Raw genomic sequence first — 20,660 nt, forward strand, 5'->3', positions numbered from 1 at the left:
CTTTCTCTCAGACATATTGATCTAGAATACAAATCACAGATGCGAAGAGGAGACGAGCAGAGGTAAAGGGTGGAGAGGGGAGATGAAAAAAAGAAGGCAAGAAAAGAAGAAAGGAGGGGGAGAGAGAGAGAGAATAAAAGGGAGAGAGAGGGGGAATAGTCACAGTTACTGTACATCTGAATTACCACCACACCCACTAGCTCCCCTCAAGTCGGCTGAAATGGAGTGTGTGTTCACTCTCATTTCCATACCGGGTCACTTTGGTATAAACCACAGACACACACATGCAGAATCAATTTTGTGCAAGGAGAAAGCTGACACGAAGATGCTCTGCATTCTGTGTGTGTGCGTGTGATTGAGGGACTTTCTTCCGTGTGTGTTACTGTATACAAATGGCATCAACAGTAAATGTTTAATAACCTTACATATATACAATAACTCAATGTCAGAAGTACGCACACATAGGTTCACACAAAAGTTAACCTAAATTGTTAAAACAGCTTTTCCAAAAATCTTCTCATACATAGGCTACACACACTTGCTATAGAATGAGTCCTGTAACAAGCTTGTTTAGCCATTATGACTCCAGAGTGTGAAAGTGAGTCTGGTCTTTTGGGAAGTGGACTGCTCTATACAGACATACACACTAACCCCCCCCCCCCCCTCCCTCTCGTGCGCTCTCTCTCTCTCTCTCTCTCTCTCTCTCTCTCTCTCTCTCTCTCTCTCTCTCTCTCTCTCTCTCTCTCTCTCTCTCTCTCTCTCTCTCTCTCTCTTCTCACACACACACACACACACACACACACACACACAGTGTGGTCTGCAGGGAAGTGGTCCATGGAGCACACACATGAAGATTGGCCTAGATAGATGGGATGGCATGGGACACACACACACACACACACACACACACACACACGCAACCTATCCTTTTTTACACACATAAACAGTCAAGGACACTCTCATGGCCTATATATTAGGGTCATTTCATACCAGAACACCTTACCCATGTCTTAATAAGAAAAGAGAGATGTGGAGAAGAAAGAAAAAGAAGAACAGAAAACAGAAAAAACACACCCTAAGGAAGACAAAGCAAAAAGACAAAAAAGAGCAAGAATGAAACCTTGAATAAAAAAAGGAGGGTTATTAGAGAGTGGAAGAAGAAAGGAGAGAGGAACGTAACATTTTTGAAGACTCTCCTTCTAACCTTAGTTTCATCCTCTCGAGTCCAGCCCTGGTCACTATGGAAACCACAGATGAAAAGAACAGAGCAAGACAGAATGCAATAGAAATGCAGACCTGACTCTCAATCGGCTGCACTTTTCCGAGACCAAACTGAACAGAATATTTCCTTCCGTCTCTGCTACCTGTGGTAAGTGACCCTGGGTCATCTTTTTTGGTCTTGGCCTAAGCTCAAGAGTTTCTGGGATGACATTTTTTTATTTAAACAGTGACACATACAGCAGACAGCTAATCCTGGACAGTCTCTCTGTGATATTGGGTTGTTACAACTACTCTTTACAACTACTACTCTCCCCTGAGCATTACAACAAGTTTGCTTTAAAACAATAATCTCTATGTAAAGTCACTATGTATCCCTGAAAGAGGTAACAAAATGGTCATCGAGTCTAAGGCCCACACATTTTCAGTATTCAGTATTACCATAATACTGCAAATACCAAGTATTACCTAACTGGGTGTTGGTGGTGACATTCCTGGAAAAAATTACAACCGGTGACCAGTTAGTGACGCGTTCCAGCAGTGGTTGGTCCATTAGAGAGCATAGATGGAGCTAATGCAACACACTCACTCTTCAACTCACTTGTATGTGAAGCATTGTACTGTTTTTTCCGGTCTGATGTTATACAGGCAACACTGTTTGGATCTCTGGGACAGCCATGGTAGTGATGTCAAAAACACATGCAATTACTGTTTATCTCCATAACTGCTGCCAAAGAGAATTTGAGATTTTTACTTTAAAATATGGCTTTCTTGTCTATACCTTGAAGAAATGAAACATAAAAGTAAAATAGATCAGAAACTAACTGTTGTGTTTTCAAGTTATCAAGTTTTGGTTGTCATGGATACTATTCTGCACAGTAGCCAAAGCAGCGTTGATAAGTACTATGCACTTGAACAGGTTTTTTGAGTTGTAAAGCTTTTTATTTAAAAATAAATAATAAAAAAAGGCATTTCATTTGTTAAAAATGGCTCAACATGCTATCTACTGTTTTAGATTAGCCCTGAGCTTTTCAAGGCCAATGCTGACTTACAGTTGACCAATTGGGACTACTATGTCATGAAATTCATATTAAAAAATAATGTTAATGCCCTCTTATCAGAGTTGGGTGCTCCCCCCCAGCTACTGCCTTTGAACAGAAAACACCAGGGCAATGGCACTCCCCCCCACACACACACACCTGAGAGCCTCTTGTAGTGAGCCATTAGCTCAGCTACAGCAAAAGTACAGTAGCACACAAACAAAGAGCCATGAACGAGCTTCCAGCTGACTTTCTGTGTTTCCAGTGCAAGCATGGAGAGCGTGACAGCAGCTGCTCATGGCTGATTAGCTCTGACTACCAGCTCTACATTGCTATTCATGTTACACTGAGTGGTGGTCAGTCGGTGACCCCCATGTCACACACAATGTAGCCATGAGGCTATGGCCCCTAGAGTGGTCTTGTGCAATCCTGACTGCTGCATCTTTTAAATATGCTGGGATGTAGGGAGCTAGCAGAATGTTGGTGTAGTTACTCTTTAATCAGGTTAATGTCAGGTCACATCCCCCTGTGACATTTCATGTCTGCATTTCAAAACCAGAAACCAGCAGTCACAAAGATTTTAAAGGGATGCAGCACTTTATTGTCATGAGGGATACCACTAGGTCTGATGGTGTCATCAGGATTATTTTATTTTCTCACTGTGTGTGGGAATTTACATTTAAAGTCTCACAGACTATGACAGACAATGTGAAACAAACATATCATGGAAGCCCACATGGAATGATTACTGTCTCCTGTGTTTCTTTTATGGAAACAAAGCCTTTCTACAAATAGAAATACTAATTTAAGACTACGACATACATGCAACCTTCTATAAAGCATCTCACTATCCCTAGAAATGACATCCATATTGGATGCTTCTGCCCATCATAATTTATTTTCAAAGCTGACGTTCACTGCAAATAGTCGTGTACTCTGTATGTAGTGTGACAGAAAGTAAGGGTGTGGAGATCAGGGTGGTGGATGAGTATGTAGCATGTTAGACGTGTGTCATGCAGAAGATTTGAGTTTATAGAAAATAATAATGTTTAAAACACACACCTGAGAGCCTCTTGTGATAAATCCTCCATGCAAACAAAAGTTAGACACGGTGTTCCTCAGGGTTCAGTGCTTGGACCAATACTATTCACCTTTATATATGCTTCCTTTAGGTAATATTATTTGGAAAGACTCAATACATTTTCATTGTTATGCAGATGATACTCAATTATATCTATCAATAAAGCCAGATGAAAGCAACCAGTTAACCAAACTACAAACATGCCTTAGGGACATAAAGGCCTGGATGACCTGCAACTTCCTGCTACAAGAAAAAATTGATGTTATTGTGCCTGCCCCCAAACACCTCCAAAAGTAGAATGGGAGGCAAAGCCTTCAGCTATCAGGTTCCTCTCTTATGGAACCATCTTCCAGATTTGGTCCGGGGGCACATACCCTCTCTACGTTTAAGAGTAGGCTTAAAACTTTCCTTTTTGAGAAAGCTTATAGTTAGGGCCGGCCAGGCTTGTCCTGGACCAGCTCCAAGTTTATGTTGCCATAGGCTAGGGACTCCCATTATGTTCTTCTCTCCTCCTCCCTCTCTCTCTCTATCCATCTATCTACAGTATATCTATTAACATACATGTACTATTAAAGCATTCACTAACCTAAACTTCTTCCCTGAAGTTGTCTGTGCTTTCTCGTCTCACAGGTAACCCAGGGCTGCAGACGTCAGGATGACAGATTCCAGTCCTGGACCTTCTAACTTCAATGTTGATTTTCAATGTGCTTCTCTCTCCTATCCTTTCTCTCTCTCCTCTCTACCCCAACCGGTCTAGGCAGATGACCACCCACTTTGAGTCTGGTTTTGCCTGAGGTTTCTTCCCGTTAAACGGGAATTTGTTCTTGCCACTGTCGCCAAGTGCTTGCTCATGTGGGAATGTTGGGTCTCTTTAAATAAAAGAGTATGGTCTAGACCTGCTTTATATTTAAAGTGCCTTGAGATGACTTTTGTTGTGATTTGACACTATATAATACTATACTATATATATATATAGTATGAGTGTGTGTTACTCTCTCTGTGTGTGTGTGTGTGTGTGTGTGTGTGTGTGTGATTGATCGATTGATTGATTGAAAACTGTCACTGTATGAAATCATGGATTATTGCAGAACTATCCAATACAGGTGATAGGGTTTTCTAAAGAGATGGTATCTTTTATGCTAAACTGGTACTTAACCTTTTCCCGTGTGGGTTTATAATCAGAAAACTAACAGAAAGTGCTTAGTGCCCCAGGCTACACACTGGGCTTGCTTTTGTGTCAGCTGCAAGTAGTGATCTGACAGCTATCGGCCCCAGACACGCACAGAGAAGAAAGTTGCCCAAAATTGCACATCCACACACACCCAGAGGCAGAATAAACACACACACACACACACACACACACACACACACACACACACACACACACACACACACACAGACTCCACTCTTAGTTTAATCTATCTTGTCTGGGTGCTGTCACCCAGCAGCGTGAAGCTCTCAGCAGAGTGTGTGTGTATTTGTGTGTGTATGGAGGCCTATGGCGACAGACCACCTTCTCTGTAGTGCAGCTATCCATCCATGACAAGCTCACCAGAGGCCCGACTAACGAGACTGCTGGAACTGAGAGCCTGATAGAAACACATGATTGTACATCATTTGTGCACACCTCACTTCCTGCACCAACAACGCAGAAGCAAAGTTCTGCAAGACATTGCAGTCTCACTAGGAGGTAAAGAAACATTTATTAGTTACTTTGGGACCTTTTCCATATTTTAATTTTACAAAATCCCTGTTTTCTCTGCTGGGGCCAACCAGGCTAAAAAATATACCCACGTATGGTACTGTATAATATAATCAGAATCATTTATGCTGCATGAATTAGAAACAAACATTTGCAGAGACTGGATACGAGCTGTACGAGCCAAGCTGATTTGTTAAGACTCATTTCCTCTGAAAAAGGGAGGTCAATGTTAAAGAAACATGCATACATCTCCCTTGCTGTAAAGAAGTTGGTGGTGTTTCTGTAGAAAGCCTGAGGGGGACTAACATTCCACCCTCTCTGCACCTTTGTTCCCTCTCTCTCTGAATCCATTTTACTCCCATCCCTCTCTCTTCTCCTCTTAACACTCTGAAATTAGCCTCATGAAAAATAAATTGTGACGAGATGGTACGTCTCATGTCTGGTGAATCGTGAGCGTGCTTGAGTGTGTGAGTGCCTATAAAAGAACATGTAGTGTGTTGGGTTAAAGCTATTAATGAGGACAGCGGTTTCATCATTGCTGCAGTTCTCACAGTTCAACCCAAAAAGCCTGAACACTCAGTTGGAACAAAGGGCATGGCTTCTTCTAAAGATACAAGTTAGGATAAGACTTCCCCTTGTGCGTGTGTGTGTGTGTGTGAACTATTACCACTCCATGCCTGTGCACTCAAGTGTAACATAGGTCAAAGCTGGACATGACCTGACCAATATCAGCAGTTAAACGTGTCATCAATGAGTGGAATGATGGGAGAAATAGGGGAAAGACAACTGTAATTCTCAAAACAAGACACAAGTTTTTATTCAAAATACTATAAATGAGGTCACAGCAACATGTTGACTTGAAGAGTGTCATTAAAAAAAATGTGAATGATCAAATTAAGCCATGGTACTCTTCAAAATTACACTAGAAATCCTGTACTCTTCGTCCATAGGTGGAGTATTAAAGAGGAAACATAGGAATGCATTGGAAGTTATGTAAAAATACATGATTTTCTAGTTAAGGAGGACCAGTAAAAGATTCTTCCAGTGGATTTTTGAATTTAGTACTTTGAAACACACTGCTGGTTTCAGTACAGTCAATCTGCTTCTTTAGAGAGGGAACACTTCAGTGATGAATGAATGACACCTTTTGACAAATCGTCGCGTGTCAAGCGTGTTGAGTGTCATCAAGACTAAAACATCTCAGGCAGAAAGTGAACTGACAGCCTTTTTAGGTGCTGCAGGTTTGAAACATCTCTATCTATCTATTGTTGCGTGTTATCCTCTCTGTCCTTCAGTCTCAGCTGGTTAAGATCCACTGCAACTATTGAGATGCAGAATTTTGCACGCACACACAGTAAGACCACAAGCAAAAGTACTGTACAAGGTGAATACTAACTAAATGGCAAGTATGGATACAGTATGTATTTCATTATGATAGTCAACTGATGTAATGTAAATAATAATCATAATCTACTGCACTGATTCTAATGGGGTAAATTCTCACCATTCTAATCTACTACTACTACTACTACTACAAACACACACACACACACACACACACACACACACACACACGCATGCACACACACACACACCCCAATACAACTGTATGTAATCAAAATGTGACCCTAACCTAGTTTAGCGAAAACGACTCATAAAATTTGAACAAAGGTTTCATAAGGATGCAGCAAAACCATGGTTACCATTTTACAGAAGCAAGTTCACAAGCCTAGTTACATATAGAAACCAAGTTACAGTGGATTTATATAATATAAAACTATATTTACTGACTTTAATCCATTACAACATGCTTCCCCAGACATTTGATTCTTCTCTGCTTGTACAGACTAGGCTACCAGTGTGAACAGGTAATAATGCAGAGGACACATGTAAGTTGTTAGAAGTTGTGATGTTACAACTATGTGTTGAGTTTACAATCTGAGCTCTCTGTTGGGACAGTAAATGGTGTTTTGTATCTTGCCTTTCTGTAGTTAGGCCCACTGCAAATGCTGCAGACTGGGGTAGATGGCCTGATTAATTTATAGAGGAAAGGAAATGCAGTCTCACTCAATGATAAACATTCAAATGAGCCAAGAGATGGAGAGAGAGAAAAAGAAGGGGGCAAAAGGAAGAGGACAAAGCAAATCATCTAGAGAGAGAAACAGATGGGCAAAGTACCACAAGATGAGAGTGAAAGACAGAAAGAGAGGGCAGACGAGATGAAGAGAGAAGTGAGGGGAAATGCATGGCTGGGCATGAATAATATAGGCTGCTTTCTACTCTCATCTCCCTTCATCCCTCAGCCTCTCCTTTAACTTGGGAAACATACACACCCACAGACACGCACATTCTCAGCAGTTCTTTTGTCTTTCTGTGCAAGGAAACAGTGGCATTGTAAAAATATATAAAAAGAGGGGCACATTGTATACAGCCTAATAGCAAACACAGACATAGAGCAATCCATAGGGAGGTAACACATAACATGTAAATGGCAGGTAAGACTGAAATGTTTAACAAGCTTCGATACATCCATGTAAGAGCGGAGGTTTCAGAACTGAGAGGGACACAAATGACAAGATTTGTTGGTTCTTTAACCAATTAAGTCCAATCACCAATAAATTAATTAGCATTTCAACTGTGTATGTAGTGCTGTGTTTTACATGAATGCACCACCCCAGCTTACTTTATTAGGATAAACGTAGCACTTCTTTCTTCTCTTATTTGGTGTACAGCTTGTTCTAGATTTTGCACACAAATACACGTCATTTTAAAGTATCTTGAAGTACATATATTCGTGTATGTCTTACTAGACAATGTCTTGTTATATTGTCCATGGGGAAGAGGCCAAATGTTAAATAATTAACTTACTTTCATTTCAATGTAGCACTCATACTAAATGATAGATTATGTAGTATTTGTAGCTTTACTAAAACAGCAAATGTTTTCATTTCCAGAAAAAAAGATGGTAAAATACTTTTTACAGCACTGAGGCCCCATCAAGCTCCACCGATCAGATAATCAGAGCAGTCAATTTGTAGTCTGAAAGTCAGCCCTTAGCATTTAGCACATAATGATTTTGATTCTCAACCAGCTCCTCATAATTTAAGGGTTACTCAAAGTGACCAATCACGCACAGGGTGTGCAGTAAAAAACAAAGGCAGAGAGAGAATGGGGTCGAGAGAAAAAAAAAGAGAGGGAGTATAACTGAGGATGCTACATGTCTAGAGTCATTATTTCCACTGGTGGCTTCAGCCAGATCAATAGAACAAGAGGGTGTGTGTTAGAGAGGTGGGACACATAAGCACATATCCAAACAGAGCAAAGACTGGGACACACACACAGACGGAGGCAGCCAAGCAGGCACAATGCATGCGGGCAAGCGGCCAATGGCAACTGCATACTCTCTCTTTCACACACACACACACAAACACACACATACACACACAATCACACCCACACGGTGTTGGCGTATTGTCCCATCAGAAATGAAGACTGAGGCCCGATAGCACTAAGAGCAGAGGACAGCCTCTGGATAGATTTCCAATACGCAGCCAGAGGCTTAAGCAAGACAGAGTCCCGGATAATCCTCCCTCCTTCTCCTCCTCCTCCTCCTCCTCCTCCTCCTCCTCCTCCCGCGCCCCATCTCTCTCTTTCTACCTCTAGCCCTCCATCATCTCCGTCGCTCACTCGCTTTCTCGCTCGTTTCATCCTTTTATCCCTATCTCCTTCCCTCCATTTGCTCCTTTCTGCTCCTCTGTGTCTTTGCCAGCCTCTCTCTTTGCTCCGTTCCTCCTTCCTGTCTCCACTCCACAATGTTTTTTTTTTACTCTCTCCATTTCTTTTATCTTTCATCTCCTTTAATGCAATCTGTCATCCTCTTTTCTTATTGCTCCTTCAATCCACTCCCTCCTTCCTTCCCTCCATGTGCCTTTTTTGTCTCTCAGATGGTGTTTTACGTTAAGAGCAGCTGTTGTTGAGTCAAATCCTTTAAGTTAGAGCCATGACACACTCTGAAGCGCTAATACAAACTTCTTTAGTGCTGATTGGCCTTTAATCGCTCATTACATCCGCAGCTACAGCTGCTATAACCTCACTTTGACTAACACTTCTTTAAAAATACTGTAATCACAGTATGCTGAGTCTGATGTGTAGTCTTGTAAAGCCTGAAGTACTGACACTGTAAGGCAATGGTGATCAGCCTTTTTTTGCTTGTGACCCCTCAGCACAAAGTAATGTCTATTTGCATCCCCTCATCTCAGCTGTTGTGATACGCTCAGTCAAAAAGTCATTTTCTCCTCTCAGCGTGTTGTTTTTCAATCATTTTCCAGGGCCTTGCAATGTAACACTAAACAGTTTTTCACAAATAAAGCAAGTATTAGAAAAGTCTGAAAACAGGCATGCTCCAGTGACCTGGGGATTAAGGCACCAGCCATGAACCGCAACATATTTTTTTAAAGAAAAAGTCTATTTTGCATGACAGAATTACTTTTTCCTTATTGTCTACCCCAATAGTTATCTTGCAACTACTCATATTCATGTTGTGACCCTTTAAAATTGTTTTGTTGGGTTACCATGAGGGAGTCTGAGTGCTGGAGTGGACTATTTAATAACATTTGAAGATCCTCTACAGACTTAAAGACCCACAGAAAACTTTTAAATACTTCCTTTCTAATTACCTGCTTCTAGCTAATTAAAAAAATGGAATCTACAAATATGCAAATAAAGTTAATTTCAAAGGTTTAACTGCTGGATGAAAAACATCTTCTACTTCATTGTAATGCCTGTTCTGTGGACAGTGGACTTCAGGTTTCAGTAGCATTCAGGGCCACAATTGGCTCAAAAATTGTTGTGATGCCACAGATCATTCTCGTAGTTATATCCTATGAACTCCACCTTTCAAATACATCCTCATTCCTCAAAGTGAAACTCAAATGCCCAAGAACAAGAGCAAAAAAGAGCAAAAAATTAACAAGAGCAAAAAATGATTTGTGACAGGAGGGGGACTTAAAGTAATTTAGTTGTCATAAAATCTAAACTAACATCACTTTTGACTCTTAATTAAAAAAGCAGTTACTGCAGTTATGTTAGTGAATCTATCAGCTGACTGCTAGACTATAAATTAAACACACAGAAGATCAACCACAGCTATAGACACTTACCTTTGGAAAAACACTGTTTGTTCTCCATTTGCTTTATGTGTTTGATGGGACGTGCCAAAAAAAGCCTACAAAAATAATGGACTGCGCAGAATTGTTTTACCCAGGATTTGTCCTGATTTAGCAAGAAAAGTAAAATGAAATAATGGTAACCCTCTCAGCTCTTTTGAAAGTCTACTAAACCCCAATTTCTCTGGTAAAGCAGCTCGGTGGCTGGCAATAGTGCTGAATGGTTGAATGAATTTAAGAGATGGTGAAGTTTAGAGAGCTCAACCGTTCATAGCAAACCCTTTCTGGCCAAATGGAGTTTAAAACACACATACAATAAATGTGTCTTGTTATTCAAGCTTCTCTGCCTCAGCATTCAATTATTAAGTTTGTGAAAACCATAGCATGGAACAATCATTAAAAGGATACATTCTGTCACAATGTTTCTCTGTTAAACTCACATGGACAGACCCAGACATGTCCACACACACCTTCTTCTTGTCTATTAAAAAAAAATTCAAGTTAATTTAGCTGGCTTTTGTTTGGTCAGTGAGAGCTGGGATAAGGATGGATATTGTTTGATCAAAATGGGTCATGTTTGACTGCAGCAAAGTAACAAGGTGGGCCCTTTGTTGTTGGATATAATGAAGCCTGTCAGTGTTTGTATTCACTGTCCAAAAATGTCCATCTCAAAAAATATTAATGATTCAAGTGGGGTTCTGTGTCTTGAGGAAAAGCGAGTCACTGAAGATAATAACACAAGGTGTTGGATTCAAATAAGTCAGCTAAGCTAAAGTGAAAAGCTGGTATGTGAGCAGGTTTAAAAGATGATATGATGATAAGATGATATGTACACCATGTGAACAAACATAAAGGCACCAGACAAAGTGTAAATTAGCTGATTATGGTGCAAGAAATAGTTCATGAATATCAAATACTAGAATATGTGATAAGACAGATATGCATTCTTGTCACATAAGAAAAACCCTTTCAAGCTGTGGACATATTCCACTACATGGTCAGACAAAAGTTACTTCATGTTCACTTCTTAACACAAAAGGCTTGTGCAACAACCACATTGAGAAAAGGTAAATTGGTGCTTAATTGCCCAGATTTCCATCTCTGTCAAGTGTACTGATACATTATTTAGCTCACTTAGCTGTTTTCCTGTCCCTGTGGGTTCTAATTAAATCACATTTTAAAGAAATATTTCATTAGTTGCCTTTATTTGGAGGAAGCAACAACTTTGCCACCTGCTTGTGATTGCAGATGATCTGTTTTCACAAAAAAAAAATTGGATTCTGTTCATCATAATCACTGTCTTTAAAGTCCATGAATAAATATGTGTTCTGAGTTTGACATACCACAGAAAAGTGTGTTGTTAACCACCCTGCCAAATTTGAATGATTAAAAAAATCACCAAATATATGAAATTAGGCTTCAAAGTTGTGTAAAAATCAGCCTCTTTCTCTGCTCCCAAACGCTGTGGGCATGCCCGCCAAGTTCGCTGAAACCCCGCCCCCTACCAAGTGTCACCTGTCAATCAAAGTCACCACCTCTACTCGAAACATTGAAGCTTGGTCTGAGAGCTTTCTGCCGCTAGCTCGGTGGCTACCTCGGTGGCTAGCTCGTTGACTAACTCAGTTAACTGGCTAACTGTGTAGACTGTAGTAGCAGTGTGCGCTGAATGTATATATACTGCTACTGCAGCAGGGGCGGGTTTATGCTAAGCACTGCCGTGTTACATAATGCAGCAGTGATTTTCAGACCCGTCCACTAAATCCTGAACACAGAAATTTAGAAACACAGTTTGTGAAGCCTAGCTCCACAATTCAAATCTAAATGTATGACCTATTTAATGTGTTTATAAGAAAAATTAAATCTACCTTAAAGACAGCCAGAAGACACATTACCTGGCAGCAGCTCTATGTTGAAAGCTACATGTGCAGTGAATACATTGCTGGTTGTTGTTACATGTCTCTTGAAGTGAATTCAATGGAATCACTCAGCATATCAAGTCATGTCATTAGAGTGAGGTGATTTGGCAAGTGGCCAACACCCCAGGGTAACCGTCAGAAACCAATTAATGTCCCTAATGGAGGTATCATGCCTCTGGCACAATGCCCACAAGGAAAATCAACTTCCTGATTACACTGCTGAAAACTGCTGCTGTAATAAGTGTGTGTGTTTGTGTGTGTGTGCGTGTGTGTGTGTGCATTTAAAAACATTTCCCTACTCTTTATGTGATGACATGCCACAGGTGTGTACTATTTGTTTCAGAGCCACATCAGTTCCGCATATACAGTATATAATGACATGTCTGATTGAGTGTGTAACCAAGTTGTGTTTTTCCTGCGTGTGTGTCTGAGAGACTTCAGCACAATTGTTCATTTGTATAAAACTCGGATTATGCAGATGCAGTGTAATTGGTTCATCCAACAAGCATGCAGTGCAATCGGGTGTAACATCAACTCTGTTTGAATTACAGAGCGGATGTAAAGATGGAGACTAATTGATAACTGGGAGAAAATCAAATAGCAATGAAAAAGCTGGTGTTTCAGGGAGAAAATGGGTCAGGGTAAACTGCAGAGCAACATCTAAGGCATCATTTGAAATTTTGTTAAGTTTCTCTGTTTGGTCCAACACTGCACCAAAGTGCCCCAAAGTGTGATTGAAAGTTTGTTTTTCATATGCAGGATACTCATTATATGCGTCTTCCTTAACAATTGAAAGAAAGAATGAAATAGCTTATTTGAATATAAATCACTATATATGTCTCCTAATAAGCCTTTTACACCATGCACCTGTATGATTGTAATGTTGGTGATCTTGTATGATGTTGTGCTTTTCCTTATGTCACACTTACTATCAGAGATGAGACTGTCAGCTACATACCTGCAATGTAACATATAAAAATAATGGTTAAAGAAAGGCAGGACCCAAAAAGTCACTCATCAGTACTGATGTCTGTCTTTGTAACTCTTCATTGGCTGTCATGTAGCTGTCAATAGACCAATGTAGATTGAACTGTCCGTGGTGCTGAAACCACCACCCAAGGAGACTTCAGCCTCAGATGTATTTGCTACAAATCCCACAGTCACATGGCCTAAACTATATTTAAATCGCAGTGATGAGAAAGAAGCTAAAACACTTTTTTTCAATATAAGTCTATCAGCTTGAAAATATTTTGCCAAATTCAAAATTAATTGTGCTCATCTGAGAAGACCTAACACCAGAAAATGTTGTTGTCAGTGTCACGAGGAGCTATAAATTGATTCTGCAAAAAAGAAAAAGAAATATATTCTTATGTATTTGAAGTTTTCCAGGCACTTTTCATATTCTAGTTGGCAGTCACCATGGCAGATGATGAAAATATTAGTTTCCCTGGACAACTTGGACCAACAAGTCTATAGTGTGATAACAATAGATTATAGATGGATAGAAGATTACATCATAGTATCATGGTAATCAAGGTACTCTACACACACCTACCCTTCATGATGAGAGCAGTCTGTTTAAGTTCCCTGCCATTAAACCGTGCAGGCTGGATGTGCAGGTACACACGACCTATGAGGCAGTTTGATTGAGAGGACTTGTTGGAGCGAACATGATAGCAGCTTGTGCAGGTAACATCAACCAACCTATAGATTAGTTGATTTTCGAAACAAAGTGAATGTGCCTCGTTGCAACACAGACGCACTCACACGCACACGCACACACACACACACGGCCATCCCTCTCCTCTCTACTCATTCCCTGTTGCTATGGAACCTGTCGCCTAGGCAGAGGTATGTGGTTCTGATGGAAGTGGTGGACGAAGGCGACGACGACGATGATGATGATGGTGCTTATGAAGATGATAATAGTGATCGGGTAAATAACCCCTTGCTGAATTACAAGGCACGGCTGGCCATAAAAGAATGCATTGCTGGGCTTTGCTCTCTGCAACGTGGGTGGAAGGAGCGACGCGTAATACTGCGCAATGCAAACAGACCCTTTCCTCACCGTAAAACAGACCACAGCCCTGGATCCCGATTCACTCTTTGCATGTTTCACATCACTTAAAAAGTCGTCACGTTGAACTTCGGTCATGTCTTGTGAGCAACAACCCACTATACTCCGCTGCCCCCCCTCAAAATAGCACACCATCAACCCAATTCTCAACAGACAAATAAGTCCTACGGGCCCTCCTACTGCCACCTGTCATCTCTATGCGATTTCTCTCTCGCGCTGCTATTAAGGAGCCCTGCGGACATAGAACTTGGATTAAAACGTGACAAATGCGACTATTGATTACGGAAGAAAGAGGGATCGATATTGGTTGTGTGCGCCCATCCTGGCAAGCTGCTCAATTTGCGCTCCTTAGCGACCACGGTGTGTTCATTTCTGACATTAAGCCAACAACGTAGATGTGCAGTCCAGTTTATTCCCAGGACGAAAAGCCCCGAGGAGACAAGACCTGCCAGATAAACTGCACACATGTTTTTTTCGTTAATCTTCTTAAACAATAATGTTGTTATCGCCCACTGCTACTAAATATGACCAATGCCCACCCATTATGCCACAGCAGTTTTTCCGATGGACCGGCCTGTCAAACCTACAAGTGTGAACTAAACCAAACAAGAAAAAGGCCTCATCCATCTGTCCACGGCTACCTGCAGCCTTGTTGTGCGATTACGGCACCACAAGTTCACTCGCTGCTCAAACTGCACATAGAGGAGGGGGGGGGGGGGGGTCAAACAAACAAACTGCACACAGAGGGAGCAGGAGAAAGTATAGAGGAAGGAGAATCGCATCTGTCCATCTGTTGAAAACGAAGAGAGAGCTAACACCCCTTCCTTTTTTTCACCCCCCGCCCCCGCCCCCTCCCTCCACCTTCACCCTCCTCCCCCTCCTCCTCCTCCCCCTCTCCCCATCCCATCCCCATTTCGAGATCATCATACCTCTCTTACTCCCTCCCTCCCTCCCTCCTTCTCTCATGCACAGTTACAAGATGTTTCTCAGTTAGAAATAAAAAAGACACCACATACCTTGATGATTCTCAAGGGTGTCCTCCGGGATGTACATGTTTTTGCTTTCATTTACCATAAATGTAGTCCGGCGTTATCCCTATAGGTGAATGGAAGAGAGAGAGAGGAAAAAGCTGGAGCGGAGGAGGGAAAAATAACAAGAGGAAAAAAGCCCCCCAAAAATAAAGAAATTAAAAAAGGGGAAAAAAGAATAAAGAACTGTCTGGCACGGACAGTTTTTGGTATTCCGTTATTTTATTTACGGGGAGGGTTTCTTCGGATGGAGTGAATATTACCTAATCCCCATGATGGAGGTGAAGGCGAGAAAAAAGAGGGAGCTTTCGGCGGAACCGGTTGGGAAAACGCACCGGTGCATCCCTCGGTACATCCGGGCCCTAGGCGAGAAACATGAGACCAGCACCGCGTTCAATTCAATTCACACCTCTCTCTCTCTCTCTCTCTTTCGCTCTCTCTCTCTCTCTCTGCTTCTCCACTCTCCCTATGTTTTAGAAAAAAGCTTTCAAAAGGTTATAAAGCACGGGCGCTGTCAGTGACGGTCGCAATGGAAGTGCGCAAAAGACGCATTCGTGCGCATCTTCAGAAGCGTGTCAAAATGTGAGAGGATGAAGAAGAGAAGGTGGAGGTGGTAGTGGTGTTGGTGGTGGAGGAGGAGAAGGAGGAGGAAGAGAAGAGGAGAAAAATTAGGAAATGAGAAGAGTGTAAATATTCCATGACGGGTAGCACGGGGTTAAATCTCCCAATAGGTTGTCGGTTATTCCACGTATCTACAGCAGTACAGTCCCCCCAAAAAACAGAAGCCAGGCCGTCCTGTCTCATCCGGAGACGGGTTTCTCTGTCCTGATCCAGTCCATGATGGTCCGGTGGTGTGTCTGTCTGTCAGTCTGTATGTATGCCTGTCTGTCTGTCTGTTTGCCTGCCTGTCTGTCTGCCTGTATCTCACTGAACGAGAGTTGGAGCTCTCTCTTCTGTCTGCCTCTGCTGCCCCTGCAGCTCAGCTCTGCAGTGATACCAAGAGAGAGAGAGAGAGAGAGAGAGAGAATGAGAGAGAGAGAGAGAGAGAGAGAGAGAGAGAGAGAGAGAGAGAGGTAGCCCCCCCTCCTCATGCATGTAGACGCTTTGACTGTTTCCAGATGTGTGTGTGTGTGTGTGTGTGTGTGTTTGTGTGTCAGAGAGAAAGAAGGAGGGGAGGGAGGAAGACTGTATGGGCAACAGTGGAGAACCGCGGCTGGTATCCAGATGATAATGATGGTGGTGATGATGAAGACAAAGATGATGACGAAGTGTGTGTGTGTTTTTGTGTGTGTGGTGGGAGGAAAGGGGGTCACAAAATCTAGTGTGCATGTCCGTGGCACCGGGGAACAGAGGAAAGAGTTTGTGTGTGTGTGTGTGTGTGAGAGAGAGAGAGAGAGAGAGAGAGAGAGAGAGAGAGAGAGAGAGAGAGAGAGAGAGAGGGGTGGAAGCAGACTCACACTCATAGACTCTGATTTCTGCAGGAAGGAACAGCGATCAGAGATGTTGTACTTACAACTGATTTGCCCACAGTCCTTACACATCTGGACTGCTTCAGCACCATTCTTTTCTTTGGCCAAGGCTGTGTTTACACTCACTCTAAAGATCTGGTTTTTCAACTCTTTTATGACTCAAGCTCTGATCTTTTCATGCCTGTCTTAAACAGGGTGAAACCACAAGGAAGCTGATTTTCAGATCTTTGGATCGTGTGTAAATACAGACTTACATCTCATGAAGTTATGTGCTCAGGAAGCTCAGATCACAAAGTCTGAATGTGAGCCTTTTTTATCTAGAGGGCAACAAAACTGATTTTTAGAATTCAATTATGTTTTTTTCAACTTCCTATTTGCCCTCAGGACAGTGATGCATGTTTCAAGATTACTCTCCATGGTCAGGAACAAATTTGTCCTGGCTCCTAAAGCATGCAAAGTCATTTTCTTAGGTAACACAACAATGAAATGAAGGTGATTTGGGAGTAAAATGTCAAACAAAGTCAACAACATCAGCTCTTAACTAAACAGCTCTGGACCAGCCTTTGATGACACTGAGTCAGCTTGGCTCTGCAGTTCTGACAGAGGCTTTCACAAATAACACACCAGTTCTTAAAGTGAAACGTTTTCTTAAAAGCTCTCCACAGGCAGCTGAGATATAAAATATATAAAAGGAGAAGAAACTTGTTCCCATTATCTCCTCAGTCTTCAGAAGGATCTTGACCTTATTTTCTTTGCTATGGGTATACTCACCAAGCTGTGACAGTTGGAGCATCCAAAATACAATTTGTATCTCAACAAACATTTTCTTTTATGAAAAGATGATATAAAGATGTCAAACACAGAAAAGGGGTATGGCAATGCTTCACAAAACCGAATAATGGGGCTCAATAAGGCCTCAGGATGTATCAGAGATACTGGGCGACATTTCCAGATTCTAATTATGGTACTGGCCACCCTATATAATTGCCTTTGACACTGAATACAAACCTCACAATGTGCCAGCCTTATGTCAATCCCACTGCAGGCTATAATCAAGAGGTGAATCTGATGACTCAACCCTGTATTAATTTGTTCAGTGCCATAGTGCGAAATCACCACCCACCATCCTGTAATAGAATAAAGGTTTTTGTCTGCAGTCGTCACTGTAGACATAGTAAAGAAAGGGAGACAGCTGATAAATGATTCCATTGATGACAATTGACAGATTGTCTTTCTGTGAAGAATATATAGTGTTTTGTGATGCTAGATGTATTGTTGAATTTCTGTGCTCATGAATGAATGGTGACATTCTCAGGCTTTTTGTTGCAAAAGCTGAATGTATTCTGCAGAAAAATGCCTCCTGTGATTGACATATTAAATATGACATTATTAGATTGTTAATAATGGTGCACCAATGCATAAGTAGCACTTTACTATCAAAGCTGGTCACGGTGGAGCTAGGTTTTACAATTGTATATACTGTAAGGAAGACTTAGTCTGAAAATTCCAACCATGGGCCCCTTCCAAAGTAACAAGATAGATCTGTGCAGGGAGGGGGAAAGAATGAAATGCAATCTGTCACAAATTGATATTCATTTTTGAAACTTTTTCTCTGTTTACTTTTTTGTGAAATGTTGGACTTTACTCTCCCCTCTTTGGACCGAGAAAAGTTGTTGAAATGAAAGCAACTGAGAAGTTTAGAGGGGAAACGTCTCTTTTGTAAGAGGCCACAACCCATAATCTTGATAACCACTAGTTCAGTCTTTAATAATCCACTATATTTTGCAAGGCTATTATATGTTATATAACAGGAGAATTTGGAACGTTGCTAGTAGCTATAGCTGTTAGATAAATACAATGCAGTAAAAAGTAAATTTATTTCCTTCTGAGATGTGATGGAATAGAGGTATAAAGTAGCAAATGGAAAATGGAAATCCTCAAGTAAAGAACAAATCAGCCTCTGTTTGATTATACTGGTCAGTGATAGACGGAAGGAAGGATTGAGAAAAGGAAGAACGGATGGAGGGCAGGTCGTGGGAACAGACACTAGTACCCAAGGGACACACACACACACACACACACACACACACACACACACACAAACACACACACACACACACACACACACACACACACACACCACTCAAACAGAACTGTCCTCTGTAATCCAGCCTGCACATGGAATATCAATTCTATTTTTGACTGTTCTATATTTGTAGTTCTCGACCCCTTTGTGTGTGTGTGAGTGTTTGTGACTCTAAAGCTCAGCTGGTCTCTGGGAATATTTGTACAGACAAACACTCAGATGTTAGGTATCCCATGTGGGAAACCAACAATCTGCTGGTCAGTCAAAGGGTAATCCCCTTATGACTGATGGAGCTATTTTATTCAGCTTTACAGTGTGACGCTTGGATATTACTTGCTTTAAAAACAAAACAAAAACTATAACCAAAACCTGATAGGTTTATTCACTCAATCCAGGACTTGAAAAAATATTAAAATCCTGCTTTTTTTCTGAGCATGTTGTGCACATTTTTGAGGCTTTAAATGTTACATGTTGACTAATATAATCTGTTAAATAAAATAAAATATGCACCAGGTTGCAAAAGCAAACCTTATTGTAATCCCCTTTAAATCATATGCCTTTTAGAAATTCTAGCTTGATATTTTCAAATTTGTAAAGGGGGAAAAACTGAACAAGGCCAGTGCTTAGAGGCATCAGATTAATGTGTCTGTTGTGTTTTAGTGTTAATGTTTCTGGATGTTTAACTATAAAAGCATTGTGGAAGAGATGTTCCAGGTCAGAAACCTTTAAGTGAATACACACTGATTCAGTGTCAGATGAGGAACGGCGAGGTATCTAATGTCTCCACCTGGAGCTGATTGAATGCCCTGAATGAACACTCCAGGCAGACCATCTATCACTTTTTCACTGTGGCTCTTTACCTTCAGGGTCATGGCCATCCCTATGGAAATTATAGATTAGTTTGTCACTAATTATACAGTCCCCTGCTTGTTTGCACACACTCTGTATTAATACACATACAGTATAGTTTTGTTTCAGAAAGTCTCAATTGCTACAGGGTGGTGATATTTTTTTTAAGAGAATGATTTAAAATCATTTAAAATGACAAAAAATGTGTGCAGGTGTTTGCACATGCGGACATATTTTTTCAACGTGACAGCACAAATTACAGTGTCCATCCCAGCGAACAATGCCTGCTGGCTACATCCCATTACCCTTTCAGCCTGGGAGCCAATCACTGGCTTCTCTTTTCCTATCCCCACCAATAAGAGTCAAGTACTCAATCTCTGGACTGAATGGTTATTGACAATATTGACCTGCTGATGGATAACTCATTAGCGTCTTCATTGACAAACACAAAGATTCTGATAAATAGATAGATACCACCCTGACAAATAGACATATATACACTTAAACACAATCACTGCAACGCTGACCAAGTAATAGACATACTTGTCCAGAGACAAAGGATCACACTGCATCACAAAGCAACTATTTCTGTGCTAATGCAGAGGCAGGTGTGACTTGGAAGAGCTTCATTCATATTGAAGAGGAAGTTTTGGACAGCAGTGGCATAGTAGCACTTTTGCATTTCAAGCAGATGCTTTTTATCTAGTGCTGCTTAAACTAAGTGAGGAGTTGGATGATTCATTGTTTTTTTGTCAAGGACACTCTGACACGGCTGCTGATGGATGCACATCAACTATAGTACATCTATAATGTGTGACAGTCAGGTAGTAATCTAATTACAAAAACAAGTACATTCAGTATGCTGCAGAGGAAAGACGTTCATAATGTATATATGATGTTAAAACACAGGATACAGTGATGTCTTTGTCATTTTTGTCAGCGCTTGTAAGTCTAATGGTCTCGGTAATTATACAATAAGTAACCTATTACGAACACACATACAATGAAAAAGAGTTTACATATGTCAAC

The 20,660-nt window shown here is 41.1% G+C and overlaps 1 protein-coding gene across 1 annotated transcript in view; it reads right to left on the bottom strand.

Annotated features, from left to right (window-relative positions):
* Nucleotides 1-15,273, bottom strand: part of cacna1c (calcium channel, voltage-dependent, L type, alpha 1C subunit) — a 178,317-nt gene extending 163,044 nt beyond the window's left edge. The window contains exon 1 of the mRNA XM_053314129.1: nucleotides 15,216-15,273. Within this exon, the coding sequence (XP_053170104.1) occupies nucleotides 15,216-15,273 (58 nt within the window). The remainder of the gene's footprint in view (nucleotides 1-15,215) is intronic.
* Between the last annotated feature and the right edge of the window lie 5,387 nt (nucleotides 15,274-20,660).

Source organism: Scomber japonicus, chromosome 23 (genome assembly GCF_027409825.1).
Source record: "Scomber japonicus isolate fScoJap1 chromosome 23, fScoJap1.pri, whole genome shotgun sequence".
NCBI classification, from domain to species: Eukaryota; Metazoa; Chordata; class Actinopteri; order Scombriformes; family Scombridae; genus Scomber; species Scomber japonicus.